The sequence below is a fragment of the Salvia hispanica genome, chromosome 4 (genome assembly GCF_023119035.1).
Source record: "Salvia hispanica cultivar TCC Black 2014 chromosome 4, UniMelb_Shisp_WGS_1.0, whole genome shotgun sequence".
Classification (NCBI taxonomy): Eukaryota; Viridiplantae; Streptophyta; class Magnoliopsida; order Lamiales; family Lamiaceae; genus Salvia; species Salvia hispanica.
The window spans coordinates 24,400,381-24,417,124 of record NC_062968.1 but is presented as its reverse complement, the minus strand read 5'-3'; the positions used below and the strand labels follow the sequence as shown (position 1 = coordinate 24,417,124).

Here is a 16,744-nt window from a genome sequence, read left to right as displayed (position 1 = left end):
GATTTTGAAATCATGTTTTTAGATCAAGTTTTGTTTTGACACTCCTACTAGTGGTAACATTTAGCACTAATGAAAGGTTTAATATGAATCCTACTAAAAATTGTATCAATATATTATACTCTGACTTATCTCTTTGCGAAAATACGGCAGATTTGTATTGAAAAAAGCTAATTCAATGTGGCAGTTTACCGAACTAATTAATTTCTAGAATCTAGTAAACGTAACAACTAGTATTGCAGAATTTGAATGAATATAAAAATTTAGTACTACTACTAACTAGTATTGCTGAATTTAAGGTTTATTTTAATGTTTGGGTAGTGGAAAGATATTGTGACTCATCAGATTTTTTATTATTAAGCATATAAGAGGTGTTAGCTTATTATTGATGCACTATTTTTTTTATTAAATTTATATCTACCAGAAAAATTGATATTGGGAGTTGGGACATGTTTATTAGCATTATGAAAATTCTTGTATATATTAAATATAATTATGTATAACTGGTGATATTTTTCGCATTGTGTATAGTTCAGAATACTTCCAATTATGGCCAATAATTCAGGGTATCAAATTGTAATAGTATTTCAAACTTTTTTTATAAAAAAATCCACAAAAATGAATATTGTTTAGTTTCATCAATAAAAAATACTAGTATCTCAAACTTTCTGCAATTAATAAATTTAGTGGTCTGTAGCTGAATGGAGGCAGATCACCAAACTACGTTTAATTATTACTAGTAATTTATTATGGACCTACCCTAACAACGACTTAATGATGAAATGTGGATTTTCAGACTAATTAATCAAATCTTAATTGGATTTCGAACCGTATCATAATTCAAATCTTGGATATTTTTAGATTACGCCTAAATATTGGAATATTATTTGATTTTTTCATCTACTAGTAATTAAGGCTAATATATTCATTTGATTTATCTAAGCAGTCTGTTAAAATTTTGGAGAACTACTTGACTAATTGCTTATGTAAATGAGTCAATAATAGTAATTATAATAATAATTGTTATATCAAAAAATATATAAAAAAAATATTATTTCTCGTGAAGCAGAGATCAAAGTATTATGCATGGCTATCCTTAATGAAATTGTCACATAGAATTAAATTTTGTACACCTAACTTGTGTGCAAGTGGAAATAAAGAACACACGTATACATATACAACAAATACTTTATTACTTTCCACTATTCATTTAAAAAATACAGACACGTATATGTTACTAATACTATAAGAGAAAAGATAAATTTACATAATAATATGTTATGTCGTAATTAAATATCCCCTATTAATAACAAATATAACAAATTAAGGTAATTTAAAATACAAACACAAAATTCTGTAGTTGGAAGCATAAAAAGCAAAGGAAACAATAAATAAAAAGAAAGGCATGCATGGAGTTTAGAGTTTAGAGCAATTAAAGGCGTACAACAATATATGTTTACAAGTTACTTTTGTATTAATTAATGTATTATTCCATAGTAAAATAATGTCATGTTCGGAATTAATTAGAGGCACGTGAGTATATATATATAGATGCATTTTGGAGGGCAAGGCAAAAAAAGAGAGAAAGAAAAGGAAAAAGGTTGTGAAGATGAGGAGGAATTCATGGAGTGGGTTTGGTGTAATTGTGTATGTAATGATGAGTTTTTGTGAAGGGCGTGTGGATCTCCCGCCAAACGTAACGGTTCCGGCAGTATTTGCGTTTGGAGATTCGATCGTTGATCAAGGCATGAACAATCATATGGCAACACTTGTCAAATGCAATTTCCCGCCCTACGGAAGAGATCTCAACAACGCCGTTCCCACCGGCAGATTTAGCAACGGCAAGACTCCTCCGGACTTCATCGGTATGTTTAACAACATAGCAAAACTGTGATATCTAATGACACACTTTGAACTCAATCAAACCATCTGATTGTAACAAAAATTGATTTCTGCATTGCAGCCTCAGAACTGGGAGTGAAAGAACTGATACCAGCTTATCTTGATCCCAATTTGAAGCCTCAAGACCTTCCAACTGGAGTCAGCTTTGCTTCGGGAGGATGCGGCTTCGACCCGCAAACTGCTCAAATAGTGGTACGAGTTTCCATATGTGATGCAACCGTATATACGTACAGTTTTGTCCTAATGTTTGTGAAAAACGTGCAGTCAGCAATACCTCTGTCTGATCAGTTGAATCATTTCAAAGAATACATTGGAAAGCTGAAAGCAGCAGTTGGGGAAGAAAAGGCCAAGTTTATCTTGGCCAACAGCTTATACCTGGTGGTGGCAGGCAGTGATGATCTTGCCAACACTTACTTCACCATCGGCATCCGTCGCCGGCAATACGACGTCAATTCATACACCGATCTCATGGTGTCCTCGGCTTCCAACTTCATTCAGGTAGTAGAAAAGATGTTGACAAATAAACACACATAATCATATACAAGTTGTTAAGCCAGCTATAATATTCCACTGCAATTTACAAGAAACAGATCATAGTTATAACAGGATATTGGGCCTACTAAAACACTGAAAAACATCCTTCTTGAATCATGAGTTTTGATTTACCAATAAAACATAGGAACTATACAAGCTTGGAGCGAGACGAATCGCTGTTTTCGGCACCCCACCAATAGGATGTTTGCCGGCTCAGAGAACCCTTGCAGGCGGCATAGCGAGGATGTGTTCCGAGGAAGAAAATCAGGCTGCCCAAAAGGTTAACGAAAAGCTCTCACCGGCACTCGCTTCCCTCGCCAAACGCTTGCCTCAGTCCAAGATTGTTTACGTCAACATCTACGACCCTCTTCTTGATCTCATCCAACACCCTCAAAACCACGGTTAGCCACATTCGATCATTTCTTTCCAACACATATGCACATACATACCTTACTACTACTGTCTTTCTCAGGGTTCGAGGTTAGTGACAAAGGCTGCTGCGGGACAGGAAACATAGAAGTGGTCATACTGTGTAACAAATTGAGCAGAACGTGCAGCGATGACTCTAAGTACGTGTTTTGGGACAGCTACCATCCCACTGAGAGAGCATACCGGGTTCTCGTTGATCTAATCCTACACAAATACATCAACGCCTTAGAATGAGGCCTCCAACTGCCTAAAACAATTTTATTTATTGGGACCAATGTTTAAACAGAGGGCTTTTGTTTAACATGTTTTCTTTCTTATGTAAATCATCTGCCTCAACTCATATGTTCTACTTCTCAATCAATTCAGTGTTATGATTAATTTGCAACAAATTGAACAAGCATTTTTTATATGAATGATCTCAAGCTCTACCAAACATTTGAGGACAGTGTAATGCCATAATTCATCCACTATTACGAAAGATTTATTGTTCTAAAATCCTCTTCACAACTTCAACCTGCAGGCGATTATGAAATGAGATCTTTTCTAGCAGTACAATATAATATCTCAAATGAAACAGAGCAACTTTCAAATTTATTGTATATCCTATTCTAATCGTAGTAGATAGTAACATAGGAAAAAAAATAAAATAAAGACATATACTAATAATCTCACATTTCAAGAAATGTATCAAGCATAATGGACGTCCCAAATAGAAAAGTATAGTAATATCAAATAGAATGAACAAAAGTGGTATAAACATATAATTAAAAATATCTATTTTGTTCTAAAAAGTATATAAAACTATTAAACTAGCCTAAGATATCTTTTGGTACACGAATAATAAGCGCGACAGATCAAAATGACCTACTCCCTCCCTCCGTCCCACCACTGACGGATCCAGAAAATCGAACTCGTGGGATCGAAAAATAATTAATAATACATAATATAATATTTAAATAAATATTATATATATTAATAAAATTAAAATATTGCATTATTTTTGTTAAGCACGGTAATTAAATAATGCTAGTATCCATATTTTTGAAAATATAAAAAAAAACACATCATACAATAATTTAATTTTATTTGTAATTTTACGAATATTATTGTTGTGTAACTACAAAAAAGTTACAAGTCAAATTAAATCAAATTATTGAATCATACTAAATGACAATTATTTTTAATATTTTACACATTTTCAATTTACTTGGACTATTAATAAAACATTAATTAAATCAAACAAACTGCAAATACATATTAAAAGTATTTCGGAGTAGTACTATTTAAGTTTACAGTTAAAAGAAAGAAATAAAATAAATTTGTATTAAAAAATTCCCTTGGTTTACTCAAACAAATTTACGGTGGTGTGCCGCTTTCTTCTTCGTCTTTTTGAACTTCTGCAATTTTCTTCTTTTTCAATTTTCTCATGAAGCTTTTTCTCTTTGGTGAGACTATTTCACCTCTCTCCTAATCTTTTTTCTTCAAATTCTCTTCCTCATTTCTCTTTCGTGGACACGAAGCAGCCAAAGCGTGGGGTCGAAACTGATGCAGTGCTGGGTCGACGAATGATTTTGTGAGGTTCTCGGAGGTATTGACGGACCGCCGGTGGGGTCGGCCGACCCCACCCGACCCCACCTGGGTCCATCATTGCGTCCCACGTTACTTGAGTCACTTCTTTTTCGCACTCGTTTGAAAAATAATAATAAATAGTTAAAATGGAGATAAAATAAAGTAAGAAATAGAATAATATAGTTAAGACTCTTAATTATATTATTTACTTTTTTGCTTTACTTTATCTCCACTTTAACTATTTGTTATTACTTTTTTAAAACGAGTGCGAAAAAGAAGTGAATCAAGTAACATGGGACGGGGGAGTATTATACGAATACATATAATACAAATTTATTTTATATAAAAAATACTCCCTCTCAGTCCCCTAAATATTGTCCCACATTGATTCGGTACGAGTTTTAAGAAATGTAATGAAAAGTGAGTTGAAAAAGTTTATGGAATGTGGGTCATACTTTTATATATTAGTTTTAGAGTTAAGGCCAAAATTGGTCCTAAACATATGGTCATTTTATCTTTTTGGTCATAAACTTTATCTTTTGAATTTTTTGGTCCTGCACATATTGAAATTTGATCATTTTGGTCCTCCGTCAATAATTCCGTTAATTTTTTAACAGTCAACGCGTTTTGCCCAATTTTGACCGGATTAGAATCATTTTAGGTCACTAATTATTTCCTAATTAAAGTGGCTCAAATCACATATTCTCATTCCCATCAAACCATCGACCTCTTTCTTCATCATTTCACATTTCCCCCAAATTAGGACCCTTAATTGAATCTGGAGAGCAGCGGCGTTGATTCCTCCCCTCGCCTCCTCCGGCGAGTTTGCGACTTTAATTAGGAAATAATTAGTGACTTAAAATTATTCTAATTCGGTCAAAATTGGGCAAAATGCGTTGACTGTTAAAAAATTAACGGAACTATTGACGGAGGACCAAAATGATCAAATTTCCATATGTGCAGGACCAAAAAATTCAAAAGATAAAGTTTATGACCAAAATGGTAAAATGACCATATGTTTATGACCAATTTTGGCCTTAACTCTTAGTTTTATGATAAAATGTGAATAAGAATAAGTTAGTTAATATGGGGTACACTACCAAAAATGGTAAAAAGTGAAATGAGACAAATTTTGTAGGACGGACAGAAATAGAAAAATTGGATAAACTTTGGGACGGAAGAAGTAATTATTATACAATATTTATAATAATAACTAATTTTTTCTAATAAATACTTAGTAAACATAATTAATGTGTATACTTATAGAGAGAGGGGATTTAGGAGTTAGTTGATTGATACGGGCTCGTGACTCATTTCATGTTAATGCAAAACCTAATAACCACATTTTCAGGCCTACAATTATAACGATTTTTATTCTATTTCTTGAAGATGAGTTATTTACGAAAATTTGTGAAGGCATTTGTTGACTTGTCTATTAATATTTTTGGTTAATAATACTATTCATGATTACAGTATTCAAGGTATTATAAACATGTTTCCAATTTCGTTTATATTAGCAATTGACCCCAACTTTCAGCGAAATTATATAGAATATCTCATTATATAAAATCTGGTGATAGTAAAGTTCATTCATAGGCTGAGGAATGAGGTGGGATTGATTTATCTTGTGATTCAAATTTTGTTGATACTATAGTATCTCTAAAATAATGCAATATTTATTTTACCTATGCTAGTATCTCTAAAATAACGAATTTCTAGTAGATAAGCCGGTATCTTATGTTCATAGTAATGCATATTGACTTGTGACATCTCACCAATATCACTAAAATATCCGACGGAATTAATTGTAATTAAGTTTGTTTTAATCGTTCGGTTTAAAGAGCACCGTATAGTTCGCAGATGTGAGAAAGTTATGGATCTCCTTGGTATATGGATCAAATTATTATCTATTTAATGCATTCGGATAAAATGGTTTTTTAATAATTCAAATCAAATTGACTTGGATTACACATTGTTACTTTTGTATGCACCTTCATTCCTGGATTAAAATTGGTGCCCCAGTTGTTTTCACTGTCAATCACCTTATTCATAGAAGATCTAACGGAGACTAAAAAAGTGACAGGTATGTCACTTGGTAAAATCCGTAGATATGCTTTTCTTCTTCTACTATTGTTCTTGTCTGATTTCTTGAGGTATTTTGTTGTTTGGGTGATTCTGTAGGCATTCTTTTTTAATAGATTTTGTTTGGCTATTTGCTCATCATTCCTTGGTTATTGGCTTAGTCTTATTTTTGTCACTTGTTTTTGCTGTCTTTATTAGCCTTTTGAACCTCAGTTTTATAAGTTGAGCCATTAATTACTACTTCCTCTGTTCCATAATAGTAGAAGCGTTTCTTTTCAGCACTGAATTTAAAAAAAATTGTGTTAAGTGGGTTAGTTAAAGGAAGAATAAATTAGAACATAAAAAAAGGTATTGAGATGAAAAAATAATAAAGTAAGAGATAGTAGAAAAGTAATTGAGAATAAATGTGTTGACTTTTTTACTAAAAAAGGAAATGAGTCTACTATTATAACACCAAAATAGCAAAATGACTCTACTACTATGACACAAAGGAGTATAATTTTTTGCTACAAGGAGTATAATTTTTGGGTTTGAGATTTTCTAATTGCATAAAAAATTACCTAGAATAAGAAAATAAGTACACAAATTAAAATGATTGCACTTATCAATGCTATAAATATAATTGTTTGAACATTATTAGATACATATTGATCAATCTTAAATATTATTTCCTCGGTCCCATAAAAATATGGGCAATAGATATGGCATGAGAATTAAGACAAATTAGTAAAATAAGATATAGGAGGAAATAATGTAAGAGAGATGAGGAGAGTGATAGTTAAAGTAGTATTAGTGGATAGTTGGACCTACATGATTAAATTGATATAATTTTTCAAAAATAGAAATATGTGGAACGGATGAAAATAAAAAGTGCACATATTTTTATGGGACGGAGTAATAATGTTACACACTCATTCATTCCTTTCTATTTTTAAATATCTAACTTAACTAGGTAAATAGTATTAGGCATGAATAAATTAGTGTAAAATTAGTCCTATTTATATATATTAATTATTGGAATATGGGGTCTATCAACTATTTATAATAAAAATAAAATAAAATTTTTATTATGTGACTGACGGAAAAAAAAAACAGAACTCTTGAGAGTGTATATATATTGCCTATTTTAAGGTTTATTTTAATGTTTGGAAAGTGGAAAGACATCGATCGTGAGTTCGTGACTCATCAGAGTTTTTTATTATTATGCATATAAGTGTTAGCACGTTATTGATGCACTATTTTTCATTATGTCAACCAGAAAATTCAATATTGGGACATGTTTACTAGCACTAAGAAAATTCTTGTATATAATAAATCATACAAACTGGTGATATTTTTAGCATTATGTATAGTTCAGAATACTTCCAATTAAGGCGAATAATTCAGGGTATCAAATTCTAATATTTCACCCTTTTTATAAGCAATAAATATATGTTTACAACTCACTTTTGTACTATTAATTGTATTATTATTCCATAGTAAAGTAATGCAGAATGACGTGATGTTGTGAATTAATTTTAGAGGCAGAGAAAGAAAAGGAAGAGGTTGTGAAGATGAGGAGGAATTCCAATTCATGGAGTTTGTTTGGTGTAATTACTGTGTATGCAATGATGAGTTGTTGTGAAGGGCGAATCGTTCTCCCGCCGAACGTGACGGTCCCAGCGGTATTTGCGTTCGGAGATTCGATCGTTGATCAAGGCGCGAACAATCATGTGGCAACATTGATCAAATGCAATTTCCAGCCCTACGGAAAAGATCTCCACGGCTTCGGTCCCACCGGCAGATTCAGCAACGGCAAGACCCCTCCGGACTTTATCGGTAATGTGGCTCGCATGTTTATTAATACGATTCACCTTATTTTCTTAGTTTATAGAGAGAATTTTTTTTCTAAAAATGAAAATGTGCTAAAAAAAAAAAGTGTGACATCTTTTTGGGACGGAGGGAGTAGTAAAATTCCCACTTGGATGACATAATTTAAATAAAAAAGCAAAGGTTTGAAATAAATGTAACAAAATTGATAGGAGTATTTGCATTGCAGCCTCAGAATTGGGAGTGAGAGAACTGATACCAGCTTATCTTGATTCCAATTTGACGCCTGAAGACCTTGTAACTGGAGTCAGCTTTGCTTCGGGAGGATGCGGCTACGACCCGCAAACTGCTCAAATAGTGGTATGATTGTAATAAAATTTGAGGAATTTTTTGTCGTAATAATCGAATACTATAATGTACTCGTGCAGTTAGCAATATCACTGTCTCAGCAGTTGGATCAATTCAGAGAATACATTGGAAAGCTGAAAGCAGCAGTTGGGGAAGAAAAGGCCAAGTTTATCCTGGAAAACAGCTTATTCCTGGTGGTGGCAGGCAGTGATGATCTTGCCAACACTTACTTCACACTCGGCATCCGTCGCGCCCAATACGACGTCAACTCATACGCTGATCTCATGGTGTCCTCGGCTTGCAACTTCATAGAGGTATGTATGTTAGTACAAATTAATAAACACAGATGATGTATACTATATAATAATATTCCAATGCAGGACATATACAGGCTTGGAGCGAGACGAATTGCTGTTTTCGGCGCCCCACCTATTGGATGTTTGCCGGCTCAGAGAACCCTTAAAGGTGGCATAAGCAGGTTTTGTTCCGAGGAACAAAATGAGGCTGCGCAATTGGTTAATTCCAAGCTCGCACCCGCACTTGCTTCCATACGCCAACGCTTGCCTCAGTCCAGGCCTGTTTACATCAATATCTATGACCCTCTTCTTGATCTCATCCAACACCCTTATAACCACGGTCAGCCCCTATTTTTACTTGTTCATCTCATCATATATATTCACACTATCTCCATGCGCTTGTTTTAGGGTTCGAGGTTAGTGACAAAGGCTGCTGCGGGTCAGGAGCCATAGAAGTGGTCTTACTGTGTAACCGATGGAGTAGAATGTGCCGCGATGACTCTAAGTACGTATTTTGGGACAGCTACCATCCCACTGAGAGCGCATACAAGATTATCGTTGATCAACTCCTACAAGAATCCGTCAAGTACTTCGAATGAGATTGGGAAACAATTTCATTCTTAATTTCTTATGTGAATCATCTGAGGATGCCTCAAGTGATGATATGTTCCACTTGTCAATAATGGTGTGTGCTACCTAGACTAAGGGAGATGCTGTAACAACCCTATAAAAGGGGCTTCACTAAATATTCAACATACACAATAAAACAATCAAATATTCATCTCTCGATTACCAAAGTTCATTTACTGATTTTTCCAGGTTGAGGTATATCACAAACTAAATCATCAAGCTCTACCAAACATTTGAGGATGAACTATACTACTACTATAATTTAGATACAAACATCAGATTCACAAGTACCATAGCACATTCAATTTCACTCACAATTCGAACAACACTTAAACTTGAAAACATAAGACAAATTCATGCGATAGCAAATATTAACATTCATTTTCATACGATCCCAAACACAATTAAGAGACGTTCATATCTCCTTTTTTTGTTTCCCCACCAAGGATGCCTTGAACCACGGCACCCAAAACGACGTCGTTTCCTGATACTCCTTGTAGGCTTCAGCCCTATAGTCCTGTTTCGACATTCGCTCCTCCACAAGAACAGTGACGATGCCCAAGCACACACTATTGACCAACGGCCCAATAAACCACCAGCTATAATCCAAATTCCAGGCGAAAAGGCCGACTCCCGACCACCACAACTGCTCTCCAAAGTAGTTGGGGTGGCGGGAATAGCGCCATAGCCCTTCATCCAGAACCGGCACTAGTGCCTCACCGTCCTTCTTCAGCCTCTCATTTCGACCGATAAAGTTGTAAAGCTGCGTGTCGGCGAAATATGCGATTGTGACTCCGGCCAAGCATGTCGCCGCCGCGACCGCGTCCCAAATACTTAGTTGCTTTTGGTTTGAGTGGATCACGTAGAATGGCATGGTTATTGCCATCAGAAACGCCTTCACACCATAATATAGTTCGTTACATTATTCATAGCAAGTAGTAATAACTCAAATATAGTCAATTAAATCATACTACTACTATTAAATTATAGTAAATTTTAATTCTGACATCGCAAATTTTGGAATAAATTTTAGAAGTGGCATGAATTTTGATTTAACTGTTGAAATAAGTTGATAGTTAAATTTTGATTAAAATAAGAAACGAAAAAAATAATACCTGCTGAGCAACATAGACGGTGAAGAAAGAGAGCCACCAAAATTTAGCGCCATACTGTTTCCGCATGTCGTTAATTCTCCAGTCTTCTCTCTCTCCCAACTGCCATTTCTCCCGCCGTAAGTAGTTGTGCGTCATCCTCACGAACCACACCCACGTCAGCACCACCACCAATCCCGATCGCCGCCCCTCCCACTCTGCCGCCGGGTGGTTCCTGTAGTAGTGAAGCGCCAGCACCGGTATCACCGTCCAGTACAGGTCGATCAGCTGAAAAATTAAATTGAGTCAAATCAAATTAGGGCTTTTCCGATTTGGGGGAAAATTGAGGGGACGAACGAACCCAGTTGCTTGACTGGAGGAGGGCGAGGGCCCAGAAGAGGACGTTGATGTTGAGGAAGAAGAGGAGATTGGCTAGGAGGACGGGGTGGTGGTAGCACCACGCCGCCCACGGAGAGTCGGGCGATCCGGCGTAGTGGCGGAGGAAGGAGTGGTAGAAGAAGATGGACGGGAGGGGAGCGAGGAATGCTAGCGCGGTGCAGAGCATGTTTTTGGCGGGAGAGTGGTTGCTGGTGGAATTCGCCATTGGCGATGAATCGGTGATGGTGAAGATTCAGAACGGTTAAGGTTGTGTTTAGAGAGGTAGCTGGTTTTATAGAGCTACTGTTCTTCATCTTGCTTCACCTGTTTTTGTTTACTTTTATATTTAACAATTCTTTAGATATTCTATTTTGATTTTGGATTCTCTTCTTCTAAAGTTGGTACACATCTTTCATTAATACACTCTAAATATGAAAACTCATTTTCAGAAATTCATGTTAAATTGCAATTGGTCCTCTTTAAAGGTTAACGTCACCCTTGGTCCTTTCCACAAACTCTCATATTTCGTGAGAACGTAACAATCGGTCTTCCTTAAGGGCCAATGTCACAATTGGTTCATTTTCCGAGCCATCATTAGATGGCACTGCGATTTGTCATATTACCCACATTTACATATAATTCAAACTTCAAAATATTTTTTTTACATTACTTACTTCCAATCTGGGTTTGATTTGTTACATCACCCGATTTGAAATCGTGTACTCGTGAGTATGAGGGTCAACTCCGTTAACCACCATTTTTGACTAAAAATTAGTATAATTTCTGTGCACTGTTATCCTATTCTATTTTTTTATAGCATTAATTTTACCAGTCTTGGGTTGATATTGACTAATTTTGCCAGAAGTGGACAAACTACGTCGACTAATAAATACTTTATTGCAACGTCAATATTATCAATAAAAATATAGTAGTTAAATAATAAATACTCTTACTTCTACTCATTTGTGTAGAATTAACTAAAAATAGAAAAAATCGCCAAAAAAAATATTAGCAATTGAAAATATTGACAAATTGCACTAACTTTTTTTTATCCTATTTTTCTTTATATTTTTAAAATCTTAAAATCCTTACCGAGGAAGTATATTTGATTTCTTTAGCCTCACTAATTTTATGGCACGGTTGATGGGCCAAAAAATATATGAACATCAATTTAACTAAAATGTTAATGAAATCGGAAAAATAATGTTAACATGTTATATTTATTCGGTAATGTGGGGGATGTTTTAATCAAGATAAGAATTTTAATTAATAAATATATTATGAAATCGATGGCGCCGTCTAATGGCAGTAAAAGTAAAGGGGTTGGACCACAGAATCAATTAGTTGGATGGTTAGTGGGCTAATGATTGTAGTTAGTGATAATTTTAATCCGGTGCTCCATGCCGGCATAAATCATGATCATCATCATATGCTTTATTCCCAAATCAAATGTATCACACCAACATTTTTTTTATTTTTTTTTAACCAATGAATGATCACGAGTGTGAAGCGCAGATCAAAACCCAATTCGCATTGAGGGGTAAAAGTTATTATAGTTATATGATATGGAAGTTGTCAAATCTGCTAAGTACTTTACAGGATATGAGATTATGTTTCCATTTTTCTGTTAGTCATATTAAGCTGTACTGTATTCATATATTATTTTCAAATATACATTGTCTCAAATAAAATATGTTGGGATAAACAATTGCAATGAGCTGAGTCATTTCTCTAGAATTGGGCCTCAATTGGGCCAGTATATAAAAGCTATGCCCAAATGAGATGTACTAGTAATAATTTTGATTTTGGTGAAATTAGCAAAGAGGTTGGGCTTTGATATATGTATTGTTTTGCACACACTTAGCCCAAAAGAACTGAGAAAATAGAGATAGCGCATGAGATGGAGACAATAACAAAAGTAAAAAATTTCCAATTTCTAAAGACAAATGTCGACAAACGAAGCTGGCAATTCGACAACGACTGACCTTCGATAACTTACTTCAACTTATTTATTTCCCAAACCAACGACAACAACGACCTTCAAAGTTTTCGACACTGTAGGTTTTATTTTCAGGATTTGTCTGAAGTTAACAGATTATGAAGATTTATATACATGGTACAAAGAAATGGCAGTTCAAATATCAAAATCTTGAGTTGACGTTTTGAGGTGGGCCGAGAGCTATCAGGTCATGGGCCAAATTTGGCCCATCATTTCCAATTTTCAGTTCAGATTTGAATTGAATCGGCCCATATAGTTATCTGATTTAATATGATACAATATGAAAGTAATTAATATTTCATTCAATTCTTTATTTTACCGGACGTACCAATTAAATAAAATAAGTCGTTCCAGTCTCACCTAATTAAACAGTCATACCTATGCTAATATGCTATAACCAATCAATTCCTTATGGAGTACTAGTATTAAATAAACAATTTTCAACGCATCCCTCCAAAAAATCAAATGCCTGATAACTAGAAAGAAATGATGATATAGAGAAGTAATTAATGAAACAAATAAGTAATTAATTGACAAGCCCTAATATCTTCACAACTTGGCTCGAAACATGTCGTTACATGTAAAGTTCTCATTTCTTAATACACCTTGTTTCTGAAAAGGAAAATAATCACTTGCATAATCCCATATAAAATAAATTTTATATGTGTTTTTTGATAAATTAACATCAAGATAATTAAATAAACTGAAATAGAATCATGATCGAAAATTCAAATCCTCTCATGGACTGTTTCCGGTTGGCCCAAACCTAAACTAGGCTTCTAACAAGTTTGGGCCCAAGCCGATCCTAGATTCCTAGGTTTACAAAAAGTTATGTTAAAATTTGTTATCGCCACTGAGCCTCGTCATGACCTAGCTTTGTATTATTTAATGGATCGATTCTAGAGGACCTACTTGAAAGTCCAGGTTTTGAATGTAGAGGAAGGGGGGTTGTTGTTTTGGTCCCGAGCCAAGGGACTAAGAGCCGAGACAATGGTCGTTTTGTAAGGTTGCCGATCGAAACATGCAACAATGGGTAAATGTGACACGAAAATGTTTCAATAATGTGAGTTCAATGTTTGCGAGTGTTCAATTTAGAAGGGATCGATGACAACAAAGCAAATGGTGGCAGAGATCCGAAGAGGAAAGAAAAGAAAAATTAGAAAAAAAAGAAAATAAATAAAATTTACCTTCCGTGAATTTTGAATTTTAAGTAGAATTTAATAATTTGTCATTAAAATTGAAGAAGAGGTGATATACCAGAATCTACTATTTTCACGGTTTTATTTTAGGTATATTTTCCTTTTAAAAAAAATAATTAAACAATATCTTTTCGCCTTCCGCGTGCGATATATTTGGGCTTCCCCCTTATTTATATCTCTGTAGCAGAAAAATCCCCCATCCCCAATTTCGAGCCCTAATCCAATTTCCAAACCCTCTCTCAAATCGAATTCCATGGCTTCCGCGTCGGAGAACTCCGGCAAGAAGATCATCCTCCGCAGCTCCGATGGCGAGGTCTTCGAGGTCGACGAGGCGGTCGCCGTCGAATCTCAAACCATCAAGCACATGATCGAGGACGACTGCGTCGACAACGTCATTCCGATCCCCAACGTCACTGGCAAAATCCTCTCCAAGGTCATCGAGTACTGCAAAAAGCACGTCGACGCCGCCGCCTCCTCCGCTTCCACCAAGGCCGAGGACAAGGTTGCCTCCTCTGACGACGAACTCAAGGCTTTCGACGCCGAATTCGTCAAAGTCGACCAGGCCACGCTGTTCGACCTGATTTTGGTACATTTTTTTGTTATTCGGTGTTCTGGTGTTTGTCTAGGGTTTTTGATAGCTCTTTGTGATGTTTTATTTGCTGGATTTGTTTGTGCGTTGTGGTTTAGGGCTTTGTTTAATGCTACTTGTTTGCACGTTTATTTGCCTTCTATTCTCCAATTACTGTCATGATTGCTATATTACTTACTTGCGTTTGCGTATTGGACTTGTTATGTGCTTTCAACTTTGTGATTATTGGTTTTGTAACTCACAACTTGTTGTTGTTGACTGATTTTATACATTTTTATTTGTTTACTGTCTTCACACAGTACTAATTTGGGTCAGATAGTATTGCTTTGTTGTCTGTCTATAGAATTTGAGGTTTACAACTAACTGTGGATTTAAATTTTGATATTCCTCTCTGGTTTTGATATGATTACCCATCAAATTTTGAAATTTGAATAATTTGAAATTCTCCCACGACTGCTCCATATCTTAGCAGAGTTGTTGAAAGCTTATTCCATATGTATAGTTTCTTGTATTTGTTTTTTGATCATTTCATATGTTTATTGAATCATGATTCTTCCAATCATTGTTTGTTCTGCAATCTAGTGGAACAACAATATGATAACCAGTGAAGATAATAGCTTTTCTTCTGATTTTTTGGTTCTCTTGTGTTAAATAAACCTTGTAAATCTAACTATTGATGATTTCACTTTCAATAGAATACAATACTCTTGTTGTAGTTATACCCTTGTGAATATTTTTAGATCTTTTTGAAAACTCTACTGTCTCTATTGATGATTGTTCAATCCTGTTTTCTGGCCTCATTAACACTTTATTATGTCTTTGATTTTGAAAGTGTCGGTTTAACTACTTTAAACATTTGCAGTCTGCTAACTACCTGAACATCAAGAGCCTTCTGGATCTGACTTGCCAAACAGTTGCTGACATGATCAAGGGAAAGACTCCGGAGGAGATCAGGAAGACGTTCAACATCAAGAATGATTTCACTCCCGAAGAGGAAGAAGAGGTCCGAAGAGAGAACCAGTGGGCTTTCGAGTAGAAGTAAAACCATTCTGGCTTGTGAATCAAGTGCTACTTGCTGTTTATGGCTTATTTTGTTAACCTTTGAATCGAATGTTTTGTTAAGTTTGGTTTCCCCTATGTTTGGCACCAACTTAAACTGTGACTGGGTAATATCTATTCTACTATGGTTGTTATTATTATTATTATTAATATTCGTGTTGCATTTTGGTTTTGTTCTTTTGTTGATCTTTCTAAGAGCACACAACATTCCAGCAGGGAAAAGTTTTAAATAAAAAAGTGCTTACCTTTTTTGATAAGTAAATGTTGCGCAATGAATTCAATATGGGGTGAATCTAGTTGAAAAAACTCATTTTGTTTTGCATAACCAAACAGCCAATTATTGTGAAAGACTGTGAGCCTTTCGTATTTGACTAGCCCTTTGGCGTTTTAGTTAGCTGCAACTGCAATTGAGTATTGATGTGTATCGATGGTGAGACCTTCCAAGTCCCCCAAGCCTATTTATGGGTGTGTTATTGGTGTATCCTCGGCTCATTGTATAAATAAGTTCATCGATGCCTAGCGGGCGTGGGTTTGATTGAGGCACTTCTATGCCCTAGGAAGATAATTGTCTTACAAATGGAATGTTTCTCCTAGACTTGACTTAAGGTTCTTTTGTTTAATCTGTGGTTTACATTATTGTTTTCCATTTTTGTTGTTTTGAATTTCGTTTCCTTTTAAGAGTATTTCAATTAATTTGTCATCCCACACACACACAAGAAGCATTGTTCAAAAGTTATTTCTTTCCACAAAATCGACTTAATAAACATCACAAATGAAAGCATATCAACACCTTGCAGAAAATACAACAGATGATGTCCTGTTATTCATCAGCA

General features: G+C 35.0%; 4 protein-coding genes across 4 annotated transcripts; 3 read left to right on the top strand and 1 right to left on the bottom strand.

Moving 5' to 3' along the window:
- Positions 1-1,559: 1,559 nt before the first annotated feature.
- On the top strand, positions 1,560-3,223 carry LOC125222819 (GDSL esterase/lipase EXL3-like). The gene is made up of 5 exons (XM_048125649.1): positions 1,560-1,862; positions 1,961-2,091; positions 2,164-2,397; positions 2,579-2,834; positions 2,906-3,223. The coding sequence occupies exons 1-5, from the start codon at positions 1,607-1,609 to the stop codon at positions 3,094-3,096; spliced, it is 1,068 nt and encodes a 355-aa protein (XP_047981606.1). The 5' UTR covers positions 1,560-1,606; the 3' UTR covers positions 3,097-3,223.
- A 3,162-nt stretch (positions 3,224-6,385) lies between these two features.
- Positions 6,386-9,758, top strand: LOC125222818 (GDSL esterase/lipase EXL3-like). Its single transcript, XM_048125648.1, has 6 exons — positions 6,386-6,514; positions 8,037-8,331; positions 8,552-8,682; positions 8,751-8,984; positions 9,051-9,306; positions 9,375-9,758. The coding sequence occupies exons 2-6, from the start codon at positions 8,067-8,069 to the stop codon at positions 9,563-9,565; spliced, it is 1,077 nt and encodes a 358-aa protein (XP_047981605.1). The 5' UTR covers positions 6,386-6,514; positions 8,037-8,066; the 3' UTR covers positions 9,566-9,758.
- Positions 9,759-9,876: 118 nt separating this feature from the next.
- On the bottom strand, positions 9,877-11,368 carry LOC125222820 (uncharacterized protein C594.04c-like). The gene is made up of 3 exons (XM_048125650.1): positions 11,049-11,368; positions 10,712-10,975; positions 9,877-10,491 (listed from the first exon to the last, which is right to left on the bottom strand). Exons 1-3 carry the CDS (start codon positions 11,289-11,291, stop codon positions 10,012-10,014), a joined length of 987 nt encoding a protein of 328 aa, XP_047981607.1. The 5' UTR covers positions 11,292-11,368; the 3' UTR covers positions 9,877-10,011.
- A 3,070-nt stretch (positions 11,369-14,438) lies between these two features.
- On the top strand, positions 14,439-16,074 carry LOC125222717 (SKP1-like protein 1A). The gene is made up of 2 exons (XM_048125482.1): positions 14,439-14,849; positions 15,715-16,074. The coding sequence occupies exons 1-2, from the start codon at positions 14,517-14,519 to the stop codon at positions 15,886-15,888; spliced, it is 507 nt and encodes a 168-aa protein (XP_047981439.1). The 5' UTR covers positions 14,439-14,516; the 3' UTR covers positions 15,889-16,074.
- Positions 16,075-16,744: the final 670 nt, after the last annotated feature.

Excerpts from the sequence above, each read along its gene's own strand:
- LOC125222819 (XM_048125649.1), top strand. The coding sequence starts at position 1,607 with ATGAGGAGGAATTCATGGAGTGGGTTTGGTGTAATTGTGTATGTAATG. Across the intron at positions 1,863-1,960 it reads GACTCCTCCGGACTTCATCG|CCTCAGAACTGGGAGTGAAA; the intron begins GTATGTTTAACA and ends TCTGCATTGCAG. Across the intron at positions 2,092-2,163 it reads CGCAAACTGCTCAAATAGTG|TCAGCAATACCTCTGTCTGA; the intron begins GTACGAGTTTCC and ends AAAAACGTGCAG.
- LOC125222818 (XM_048125648.1), top strand. The coding sequence starts at position 8,067 with ATGAGGAGGAATTCCAATTCATGGAGTTTGTTTGGTGTAATTACTGTG. Across the intron at positions 8,332-8,551 it reads GACCCCTCCGGACTTTATCG|CCTCAGAATTGGGAGTGAGA; the intron begins GTAATGTGGCTC and ends TTTGCATTGCAG. Across the intron at positions 8,985-9,050 it reads CGGCTTGCAACTTCATAGAG|GACATATACAGGCTTGGAGC; the intron begins GTATGTATGTTA and ends ATTCCAATGCAG.
- LOC125222820 (XM_048125650.1), bottom strand. The coding sequence starts at position 11,291 with ATGGCGAATTCCACCAGCAACCACTCTCCCGCCAAAAACATGCTCTGC. Across the intron at positions 10,976-11,048 it reads TCCTCCAGTCAAGCAACTGG|CTGATCGACCTGTACTGGAC; the intron begins GTTCGTTCGTCC and ends TTAATTTTTCAG. Across the intron at positions 10,492-10,711 it reads CCGTCTATGTTGCTCAGCAG|GCGTTTCTGATGGCAATAAC; the intron begins GTATTATTTTTT and ends TATGGTGTGAAG.
- LOC125222717 (XM_048125482.1), top strand. The coding sequence starts at position 14,517 with ATGGCTTCCGCGTCGGAGAACTCCGGCAAGAAGATCATCCTCCGCAGC. Across the intron at positions 14,850-15,714 it reads CGCTGTTCGACCTGATTTTG|TCTGCTAACTACCTGAACAT; the intron begins GTACATTTTTTT and ends AAACATTTGCAG.